This window comes from Centruroides sculpturatus, unplaced genomic scaffold (assembly GCF_000671375.1).
Source record: "Centruroides sculpturatus isolate CEXI.00-Female unplaced genomic scaffold, Cexi_2.0 scaffold225, whole genome shotgun sequence".
Taxonomy (NCBI): domain Eukaryota; kingdom Metazoa; phylum Arthropoda; class Arachnida; order Scorpiones; family Buthidae; genus Centruroides; species Centruroides sculpturatus.
Window position 1 is genome coordinate 189,770 of NW_019384500.1, and position 11,963 is coordinate 201,732.

Sequence of the window (11,963 nt, forward strand, 5' to 3'; positions counted from 1 at the left end):
GACGAAATTGGATCAAGTCCGGCAGATGGCTCTGCAAAAATCGCATTCTTCTCGAACGACGTCGCCACATTTTTTCTCCTCAATTTCATCCGACGAGATTCCCGGGGGGAGCCAAAAAGTAGCCGCTGTCGCAGTGGCTCTGCCCTATTTTTTAATTTCGGAAATCTACTTTTAAAATGAGTTAAGAAAGTTAAAGCCTCAAAAAAAAAAAAAAAAAAAAAAAATGGCGTTCGAAAGTAAACGGGCCAATGTTTACTTTCGAAACATGTCTTCGAAAGTAACGAAGCGGCCGAAGAGTCGAAGAAGCGAAGATCGAAAAGAGGAGAAGGAGGAGGCTGTTGCCTGTTTTATCTAAAAAATAATAATATCATGTTTTATATAATTTTATTAGGCCTATTTGTTTTGAATCTACAACACACGGCGTCATGGCATAGCTTCTTTCTGGTGCCCAAATGTTAATGATTAAAAAACGAAAGAACATAAATATTTACAAATAAGTGTCTAGATCATATTATACAATAATTGAGGATTGTAACTTTTACGTCATAGCATTTTAGTCAATTAATAACTATTTTGTTCTTTATTTCTAAACAGGTGTTCTATATTATTACATAAGAGCTTAATCACGATAGAACATTATTCATCTTACGTTCGCTATTTATTACGGAGTAATCAGAAGAGGTAACGAGCAATTATTTATAGTGACATCATCACAATGCCGAGGTGCAATTTTTTTATCATTTAATTTTAAAAATCACATAACTTCTGATTCGAACCGAAAGTTCGTATATAGTTAATCGGAGTCTCCGGCTCTTTTCATATCCGGTCTCCATTTTCATCTAACTCCGTTCTCCATATGAACGAATGACAATTGGACAGACAACGGACGGCAGTAGGAATATATAGACCTGTAATTTAAAAATTGCAGCCCAATAAGTAACCTATATCATCAGCGACATACAATGTAACTTACATTGTATGTCGATGTTCGGTTCGAAGAATGCCATTGATATATAAATCAAATATAATAGATATGAAATAAATAACAGATGAATAGAAAATAAATACTGGAGAGAAGGGTGATCTCTCGGCCTTTTCCATCCAAAACAGAGACGCCGGGTTCGAATTTCCTCCAAAGAGCGCAGTAGGAAGAAAACGAAGGAAAAGTCTTAAAATGCAGTGGAAAAAATTCTCGGTCAAATCTGGTTTTGAGATTTCTCATCGAATTTACGCTGCGTAATCGAAATGGGTAGGGAAAAATTATAATAATTTACTTTCTGATCGGATTCTTTCTTTCATTTTCCTTTCCGTCTAGCGCGCTGCATTATCCTGCCATTATTGAAGTACTGTAATGTAGTTTGAACAATTGATACGGAAGTTATGGATTCACTATCATATAAATAAAATATTAACCATATAAATTATTTGAGTTCTAAATTTGCTTGGTTTTCATAGTTAACATTAGAAGTATAAAACGTTATTTAACAATTGATATCTATTTTTAAAAAAATTGTATATAACTAACATACGGTAAAAAATGAAATATAGGCCTACATTCAAATTTTGGAGAGCCGCATCCAAATATTTACTAAATAGATTGAAAATTATGTTAAACATATTTATGCGTTTAATTCTAGGTTTAAGATATGAAGATAGTTTTTCTCACAATTTCAATATTTTACAGATAATTCATTTACTGTAAGTAAAAATCTATACTGCTGTTCTTTCACAAATTTATACATAACCGTTGCTCTGATGCTTCCGGTAGAATACATAGTTCTATGTATTGTATAGACGGAATAGCCAGAAAAAGAAATTAAAATTCGGTAGATCATACATTTTATCTTGACTAGATATATTAATAAGTTATAGGTTGACAAGACACTGAATTTTTTATAAAAGTATAAAACTCTGAAAATTTTTATTTACTGATTTTTGTTATTGAAAATAGCGTTATATTTAATTGCTTTTTAAAAAAATTTCAACTAATCATTTATTTCATATGTTTAAATTAACCTTTTATATTATTACTGATTTTTAGATTGGCAGCTGTCTTAATTTAGTGTGTGTGTGTGTTTGTGTGTTTGTTTGTTTGTTTGTGTTTGTGTTTGTGTGTTTGTGTTTTATTGTCTGTTTTGTCGTATTTTTGTACGATAGAGTTAAAAATTTGTTGCCACGCTCTGCCTATCAATTTAAATTATTATCGTAAATTATTCACTCCTCCAAATAGGAAAAACGACTCCGATAACCGTCTAAAGAAGATCAGACTCGTGAGATCTTCCGTTCGTTTATTCGTGACACAAGAACCATATAGGCTAAGCTGTGCCATGAGATCTACTCTCGCATAAACTGTCATTCAAAATTAACTTCGATCCATTCTTATCTCTATTATTTTCACCGACACAATCTTGCCAATAATTCTCACTATAATAAGTCTTGTCACTCTTCGCTCTTTTATATAATTATCCGGAAATATTTTATCCAAAACCTCTATCCAGTCCATCTTTTCTTCAATCGGGATTTCCATCCATCTCCTTTAAAAGGAAGGCCCCTTTTTCGTTAGCACCTTTCCCCTTTCGAAATTATTTAAAAAGAGGTCAGCAGCGACTATCCCCGTCGATCTTTACACAGGACATTCGGATAGAGACACAGAGGAGGAAAGCTGATGGTGGAATCTGTTTTTGGACTTCCTCAAAGCGAAGAAAAAGTTTACAATAGAAAGAAGTTTTGAAAATGAGGCGGAAAGGAAATCGATCGTCGAATTTTTTTCCGACTTTTAGAGCGATTAAAATGCAAATCATGATGGTTCTCGAACTGTGAGACGCAAATAAAGTTTATGATTTCGACGCCAGTCGACATCATCAAAATTTGATTTCATTTAGCAATATCTTCGTATTCTGTTTTACTATTGTTTCGTTCGAAATATAATTATGTACTACAGTAAGAAAATTTTACTTGTAGTTTTACTAGAATAAAATAGATTTTTAAAAAACTATATTGTCAATATGCTTATCCGGAACTGTAGGGGACGCAAGAATTTTTACAAAAACAGGGTTTGTTTCTTTAAAATCACCGCTAATCAAGGGAGAAAATCCAATATTTTAAAAGTAAGAAAAGAAACGGAAAGATAGTGTGATCAGAAATAATTTATTTGCTGGACAATTATCACTTTAGCCGTAAGTGGTCAGGCGGAGCGGTATCGTCCATGTAAATAGGCTACCGACTGATACCACTAGCCAATCACTTTATTTGGCGTTGATTAAAGAGAGCCGGAGCGGACGATCCAGTTAATCCCAGAGTTCGACGGAGAATTGGAGAATTTTCTATTGACCGATCGAAGCTTCTGTCCAAACTTATGGCTGTTAAGGAAGTCAAAGTGTACCTCTCTCGTTATAAAAATTCCTTACGCGTTTGATTAGACAGTCCAACGTTTAATTACAGTTTCAACTTTATTGTATGGCGTCCCTTTCGTTGCTTCAGTCATCCCACTTACGAAAGTTTTAGATAAACTGATTTTAAATGGTGTCGACACAAAATCATTCGATTCTTTGCCGAATAATCCATTGACGTCCGGGTTTACGCATTTATTTCGGACCTTCTAAACGATAGCCTCTCCTACGCTTTTTTTTTTTTTCTTTTTCAAACGTTGCGTCTATCTGTAATTCTTAAACATCATAAGTACTGTTTTAAATAATCGTAATTTCGATCTAAAATGGTAACTAATTCTTATTTCTTACATGTAGCCTGTATTCATAGACTATAGCATATAACTCACATATATATATCCTATAGCCCAGTGTTTTTCAACCTTCTTGAATACGCGACCCCTTTACAAGTTAAAAAATTCTGGCGACCCCCAGGACCGTATTAAAACTATATCAATGATTTTAAAAACTACGTATTTAATTTTCTTTCTGTTGAGACCTAAATATCGATCAAAAACCAATTGTACTGTAAAATAAACAGGCACAGCCTTCTCACTAAAATTGTAGTTTTTTTATTGTAGTGTAGGACCTACAAACACTTGTCTTTTTCTTTTACCCGCGACCCCCATGTAAGGCTTTGCATTGAAAAACACTGCTACAGCCTATGTGTATGAGTGAACAAAGATTTGTATTTGTGTTATAATAAAGGGTTAGACTAGATAGGATATATTTAGGTATAAATTCGATATAATGAGGGAGTTGATATTCATCACTTGAACGGAAAAGGAGCAAAAAGCAATTAAATTAAATTTTCGTTTATTTATCATTAGGTAAGAGAAGGGACTTTAAAATCTCCTCTCTTACAGAACATTACATTATTAAAATATTTTGATGGCTATCTACAGTATATATGTCTAACTTAGTTAATATTTAAAGAAGTAATGAGTAACCCTTTCTTGATGCTGGCAGCAAGTGATCTTTGTAGGCTTCCGGCGAGACCACGCATTTTTCGTACAAAGTTGTCAACATTGATAGTCGGGGGGATTTAAACCTTCCGAGTACCAATATACTCCATCACCTCATGTACAGTACGGTACACTAGGTTTTAAAATAATATTTGCTAATGATTTGCAAACTAATAATAGGCCTATATAGTTTATGCTCATCTTTTCACTGCTCAAGTTTAGTTTGAACTAAACTGAACGTCACTAATCATTATCTTAGAGTTCAATAGTAGCACAAGACAAAACAAGGAAATAAAATACGTTGACAAAGCCTCAGGTCACAAATTAAGACTTCGCAGGGCCCGAGTTGCTCATGACTGATTTAAAATGACGATAAGTAATAACAAAACCCACTACATTAATACGCAAATACACAATAATTTTTAAATAAAAATATTTATTTAAAAATTATAAAATCGAGATATTCTTCAGAATTGAATTTTTATTAATAATCTGTAATGCGCCAAATGTATAAGACGACAATTTTTAGACCATCTTGAAGCCCTTCGGAAAGATCCTGAGCTTACCAGGGTCACGCCTTCCTTCTCCCGCCGGCGCTCTTCGGCCACGCTCGACAGTATGCTCCACGTGCCAACCGTCTGTGTGGCCAGGTGAAGGTTAGATTACGCCTCGGATCCCCATCGATCCGGATCAGTAGCGTAACTATAACTGATGTTGGAGAGCCGAATTGGAACGTGCAAAGTTACATTGACTCCTTGTACCACTGTAGATATAGCCACTTGCGCCGTAGTGAAGAGCAAATTCAAAGATTTTGTATAAATTGTACACGTGTATAAGTACTTTTGTCACATTCAAATCTTTACCTGTAAATATTTGCAAAAGTAAGGAGGATCCGGTCCCTTCGACCTTCTTGTTTACGGTATTGATCCGGATAATCTTGTTTATCTTGTCCGGCCTGGTTAAGGGTTATGCACGTAATTATGTTTTTTAACAAAACCAAAAAATTTCGTCCGACTTCCGTTTTGTTTCACCGACGAACGAAATGTCGGGAACGAAATTGCATAAAGCTTCGAAGGAAAAATTCCCGGTTTGAAAAAACTTTGAAGTCGCGCCGTTGAAAAACGTTTCGTCCGCCGAAGTACAAAGTCGCGCGGAGACAATTTCGTACCTTTAGACAAAGTCGGCAAAACTCGCCGAGCGTATCCGCGCAAAGTGCCATTATTACGTAGTTTTTGTATTCTTAACATTTTTTCATTCATTTTACGAAATAGAAATTTCCAGCAACTTCGTTCACTAGTTTTTAGGCAAAACTCCTTGGGAAACGTTTCCATATACGAACGACCTCGTTCTCGATTCGGTCGTCGTGAGCTGCGCGCGGTGACACGTCTTTATAAAAGAGTCCGGCACGAGGCCGAAAACAGACGAGAAATATCCATTGAGGAAACCTTTCTTTCCGAAATGCAAAGTTTTCCTCGATGCCCGTCTTCTGCTTCGGCGTTCCAATAAAATTTTCGGCGATTTTCGGTTCGACTTTCTCTTCCTTTCATCTGTTGTCCGTCGGGACGTCGTTTTTTCTCGTTGCTTCTCTGATAATTCCTCGTCACTTACTTACCATCGATTTCCACTATCCGGAAGATCGTCCTTCCGCTCCGCAGACCGCGCTTCCTACTTCGCCGAGGCGCAGCAGATCGAGATGAAAACCGGAAAGATCGGAAGCCGTTCGACGAGAAGCCAGCGGCGCGCCGCCGTGGCGGAGCCGGACGCGCCGAAGGCCGTCGACCAATAAGAGGCGGCCGAGCCAGAGGAGCGACGGGATTGGAGGAAGCTAATATGACGCCGAGTGGAACGGCGGAGGTCTGAGGAGAGGCAATTGGGAAGGAAGAGGTCGGACGGGACGGAGCGAATGGAGTCGGCGGAACTTCTGTGTAACGAGAAGATTCTTCCCTCTTGGAACGATTCGTCGCCCACTAGAGCGGCTCCGGATCCAGCGCTGCAGAGAGACGGCCGAGTATTAGAGAGGCTTTTGTCATTGGAAACGAAGCACGTGACTGGTCGGCGTCGTTTGTTGTCTTCGCAGGTGGAGATAGACGCTGGAATGAGAAAGATCGTGGCTCGTTGGATGTCCGAGGTCAGTCTTTTCTCGTTTAGACAAAGCCCCACGCGCCTCCTCTTTTTTCTCTCCTCGACGTGTACGTGTACGCGTCTGCCGATGTAGATGTACAAAGCGGTCTCGCCGGTCTCCTTTTTGTTTTTCCTTCCGCCGTCGTACTTCGCTGCTGGACCTCCTCGTCCGCCGCGCGTTCCGCGCCGCGCCGCACCCTCCGCCTTTAAATCCACGGCATTCAGAGATCTAAAGCAACGGCACGGCGTTTCCGAGCGAGTGACTAAACATCGGTACGTCGGCTCTTCGTCTCTTCTAAGCAACGGCCTCTTTCTAGTCGGCCGCGTGTCGGCGCTTCTCTACCGCGCGGACGGGAGTAACAGATCGACTACGATCTAAGAAGGTTGATTTGTCTTATCGTTCAGGTGTGCGATGAGAGATGCTGCGAAGATGTTGTTTTTCCGTTGGCCATGAATTACCTGGACAGGTTTTTGTCGATCGTCACCATCCGCAAGTCTCAGCTGCAGCTGGTGGGAGCTGTCTGCTTACTCATCGCCTCAAAACTGAGGCAAAGTTTGCCCTTCACCTCCGAGTTATTGGTCTACTATACCGACTACAGCGTCGGCGTCGATGAGATCAGAGTGAGTTTCTTTCCTCTTCGTCTCTTGTTGTCTGTCGCTCCAGTCGCGTTCTGATGCCTTTTTTTGTGTCTTTCAGGCCTGGGAGCTGCTGATACTGACTACGCTCAAGTGGGACGTGGCACCGGTGGTGGCCACCGACTTCGTCGATCATCTGTTGATCCGTCTTCCGGTCGACAAAAACCGCGCCACCGTCAGGAGACACGCCAACACTTTCATCGCCCTATGTTCCATCGGTGAGTTCCTCGCGCCGTCCGTCGCCAACCGGGGGCGGCCGCGCCCGCGTCCCTCTTCCGGCCGCCGGCTGGGGTGTCGGACAGCGGCAGATGCGCCGCCAGATGTCGCGGGGGGAAGGGGGAACCGACGGCACGCGCCACGCGGTGGCCCGGTGCCGGCTAAGAGGACGTCAGCCGCTCCTCCTTCCGAGGGGAAGGGACGGAAGACGATGACTTTTCCGAAAGCCTCCGATCGCCACGCGACTCCTGCCGTCTCTTCCAGACTGACGGAAAGAAGCATAAGATTCCAGCTCTCGGAGACGGGATTTCCAGCTTCTTTTCGTCGGCGGAAGTCTCTTTACCGCTTCCGTTGGCTACCCCTTCCGAGATGTTTCCGGTTCCGGTGGATCGGCGTCGTTTCGGGGGGTCGATCTCGGGATGGGGGAGGCCATCGACTCGGTCGCGTGCCATCTGCGCGGTCCCGTACGGACACGGACATCTGTTCGATTGCGCCATCTGCTCCGTCGGTCGGGTCCATTGGGAGGAAACGACCCCCCAACAGCCGTAACTTATCGGTCGACCGGCGTCCGTCAGATTATCTTCGTTGTTCGAAACGATGTTTGGTCGGGGGAGAAGAGAAACTGACAAATTATCGAACGCCACCGCGCTTCTCTCACATTCCGAAACGCTTTATTTCCTGCGTACGGGACTTCGGTCTCTTAACAATATAATTACATCAGCGGGAGAGAGAATTTAAAAAAAAAATTTCGGGAAAAGACTTTCCGTTCGGAAATCGTGTAAAGGAAATAAGTTTTTATTTTCGAGTTTTTGAACGGAGAAAATGCGTAATTTCCCAACGCGACGCGTCTTTTTTTCGGCACTTTCACTGTCCACTTTTGGCACGAATAAATGGAAAAAAAATCTTCGGGAAACGGCCACAAGGATTCGGACGCGAATAAGCGCGTTATCTCGATGTTAACGGGCAGATGACGAAAAAAAAGGCAGGAAGCCGGCCAAGGAGGCCTTTTAAAAATGGCCGACGGCAGCTGGCGCGGGAAGTCATCCATTGTTCGCTCCCTCCCTTTCTCTCCGACTTCCGTCGTTCGACTCGTTCCCGACGCCGTTTGTTCTCTGGCGCGTCGCGCGCCACGCGCCGAACGCGCACAGGCTGACCGTCTTCTTTCTCTTTCAGACGACCAATTCGCCTCCTATCCTCCGTCACTGATCGCCACGGCCAGCGTGGCGGCTGCGGCCGACGGACTGGAGGGGATGGACAAACCTTGGAACGATTTGGACGAGTTACTCTCACTACTCCAACAGATTACCGGGATCGAAGCGGTAAGTCTCTTTCTCTCCGCTACTCCAGCGACCTTCTGCTTCTCTTTCCTCTAGCATCTTTCTTTCTTAGCTCTCAATTACTGTTGTATTCCAGTTATTTTAGGCGTTATCACGCAAAGAGACTTGAACCCATTATTTTATTATAAAACTATCCAATGTAATATAATTGAGAACTAATTAATGAAAAAAAGAGGAATATGAAGCCAGTCGGTAGACATATAGTAATCTTTTTCTTCGCTTTCAGGCATCGGTGGGATGCGTCGTGCACAGGATCGAGCGGGCTGTCCGCTCCGAAATGGCGGCGGCTCTGGAGTCGGATCCGACGCCTCCGGACGGAGGAGGAAAAACCCGCGGAAAAGAAGTGGAGGAAAGATCTGAGACTCCAGTCGAAACGCATCTGCGAGGAGCGTCCTTCTAAGTCTTGGAGCATTACACTGTAAATAAGAAAGAGGAAACAATCTTCCCATGTAAATAGTATTTATGATCTTTTCCTTCGTCTTCCAATAAAAGCCCGTCGCTTTTCTTAATCCGGTGTTTGGTCTTCTTAATATTCTCTTTTCTCCAAAAGCGTCGCCGGTGAGCGACGGACGAGCGTCGAAGGGTTTACCACGACAATGGCGATAATAGCACTTAAAGGTGGTTTCACGTTAGCCGGCGATTTGTCAGAAAAATATTGCCATAACTACTATTAATTCGTTCTGGCTGATACTGATCGGACGAGTAACCGAAGTAAAGCCACGTGGAAAGATAAGTTAATCTCGATCCAAAATCGTTACGGAATTTCCGCTATCATTAAATACACTCACAAACGCGCAAAAGAAAGCAGCCAAAGACGAGAAGTCTGTGCCACAATCGGTTATTTCTCTTATTAAAATGTACGAAATTAATTACGTACAGTATCTATCATCGAGTAAAGAATAATGAATTGTGGAATGTTTCATTTTCCGAATAATTCTAAGCGGGATGAACAGATGTTTCTTTTCGCTTGCATGTAATATCAATAATATTTAAAATGTAATGATTTACATCTTAAGAGTTGGACCAATCGCCACATCGGTTATCAACTTCGCCCAGCCGCTATTGTTATACAGTCAACTTTATTACGTTTATACGTCTATTTGTGGTACAAGACCTGCGTGAAGATTTTTAAAAAGTGGTGGAGGTTTTAAAAAAGCACAATATTTTTTATTACTTAGTTTATTAACTTTTACAATATACGTATATAGAAAAACAATACAATAGACTAACGAGAAACTGAACGGGTACAAAATAAATTTAATGGTTATCAAGCTTATATATTGGCTTCTACTGGTAGTCTGAGGACTTATCACACCTTTTGCAGAATAAGTCCTCAGAGTAGAAGCCAATAAATAAACTTGACAACCATTACATTTCAATAGGACAATAAGCAATTTTTTTTTACAAAATAAACGTTTAATTAACAGTATTAACATAGTATATTAACAATGTTTTATTAACATTGACAATTCAAATAAAAAATGTTACTAAGAGGGAGGGTTTAAACTTTCATACCTCCCGTGTACACAGCCTTGAGGCAACATTTATGGTTACTTTATTTTTCTCTGGCAATTACTGATTCGCTATTTATTTCGTTGGACAAATCGCCGTCAAATTCCACGTAAAATAGTCCTTAAAGTTAAGCGGTAAAACTGATGGCTTCTGTTCCGGTTGGAGACGAAAAGAGCCACTTTTCTAGAAATCAAACCTTGTTCAGAAGGGCGCGTCCTTTCGAAGGTGGAAGGAAGTCGGGCGGAATCTCGATTATCCGCGGAAAGAAAAGCACGAGAGCGAAAATCGGCGAAATAAATAGTGCGTGTCTAATTATAATCATTATAGTCCGGTAAGGACGATTTTGAGGGTCGAAACGTTAGAGCCCACCAACGCCCGAGTGGATAAAACCATTGAACATTGGTCACGGGTTCGCGTCGTCAACAGACTGGTTACGTGAAGTTTTCCAAATTTTCTTTAAGTTAGTAACACCTAAAAGGGGCCAGTTTCCCATTGAAAATTAATCCTCTCTCGGCAGATCGTCAACGTTTTGCTACAAACAAATAAACCAAAACGTTAGAAACGGCAAAAGTGAGAATTGATGCGGATACAGACCGATTAGCCAAGAGACAAGGAACAAACGATTCTACGGTCCGATTGATGTTCGAAAGGCAGAAAATTACTTTTCGTCTTCTAACGATTTCTATGCAAAGGCAGGACTAAATCCTAAAATCTTATTAGAAAAATGTCTGCAAGATAAACAAAATTCAACTCGAATAGTGAAAAGGAAAGCGACTGGGAAGAAGCCTTGCAGTCTCAGTCATCCTTTCCCGTTACTAACGGAATCGAAATGGAAAGCGTCGAACCGAGCCTCGGGCGAGGCACCCCTTCCTTGCATTGCCGACGGAGAGAATACCTCTTCCCTTTTAACTTTACTCTTTTGTGGCAGGCTGTCTAATTAAAACTTTCCAACCCTCACAGTTCTCCGTTTTACAAAAAAGTGGAACGAAGCGAAACAACAGACAGAAAAAGACTTCCGACTTCATCTCTATTGCCGCTGCGCCATAGACACGCGCCGAAAGAGCAAATGTCTGGACCCCCGAGCGGGCATTAATGTAGATTTCTTCCGCACCGTGGCGCATATGCAACGTCAGCTTTTTCGCCCGATTCGAAGATTAAACCAAGGTTTAATCTTCGGATCGGGAGAGTTTATCGACAGAGGATTATAATTGTTTATCATACTGTCAACATCGAGGAACTCGTTATACGTTAAATAAAATGGAATGTAGCGAGTGTGGTATAAAATATAAACAAAGTTTAAACAGGCATATTAAGGCAAGCTAGCACAACAGCAGTGAGACAAATATAAATTAAGTGCAGGTTGTCTTTACCTACGTATCACAAAAAGAACAGTTTTTTAATATTGATGTCCCCAATATCGGTACATATTGTTCCATCAGAAATATACGTAGCATATATAATTTGGGGTATATGTATAATATATTATTTATCTTTTCGGCTATAAAAATATCATTTTAATTGAATTCTAAATAGCAAACAAATTGGACGGGACCCTTTAAATGACATAAAAATTACGACAAAGCATAAATACTCGTACATTGATTAATTATTAATTCATAAAAAATGAAGTGGAAAGAAGAACGACAAGGAAGACGAAACTTGTTATGAACGGAAAGATGGACGAAGGTCGGTTTAGTTCAAATGTCGAGTTGCGAAGATTTGCTAGCCGCTTCGAGGGGTGGGAAACACGT

At 41.0% G+C, this 11,963-nt stretch overlaps 1 protein-coding gene across 1 annotated transcript; it reads left to right on the forward strand.

Annotated features, from left to right (window-relative positions):
• Nucleotides 1-5,960: 5,960 nt before the first annotated feature.
• LOC111622028 (G1/S-specific cyclin-D3-like) lies at nt 5,961-9,194 on the forward strand. Its single transcript, XM_023364326.1, has 5 exons — nt 5,961-6,518; nt 6,917-7,132; nt 7,209-7,365; nt 8,537-8,682; nt 8,927-9,194. The coding sequence occupies exons 1-5, from the start codon at nt 6,294-6,296 to the stop codon at nt 9,098-9,100; spliced, it is 918 nt and encodes a 305-aa protein (XP_023220094.1). The 5' UTR covers nt 5,961-6,293; the 3' UTR covers nt 9,101-9,194.
• Nucleotides 9,195-11,963: the final 2,769 nt, after the last annotated feature.

Bases quoted from the DNA above. Each gene is read 5' to 3' on its own strand.
- LOC111622028 (XM_023364326.1), top strand. From the start codon at position 6,294: ATGGAGTCGGCGGAACTTCTGTGTAACGAGAAGATTCTTCCCTCTTGG. The intron at 6,519-6,916 runs GTCAGTCTTTTC...CTTATCGTTCAG, and splicing joins TGGCTCGTTGGATGTCCGAG to GTGTGCGATGAGAGATGCTG. The intron at 7,133-7,208 runs GTGAGTTTCTTT...TGTGTCTTTCAG, and splicing joins TCGGCGTCGATGAGATCAGA to GCCTGGGAGCTGCTGATACT.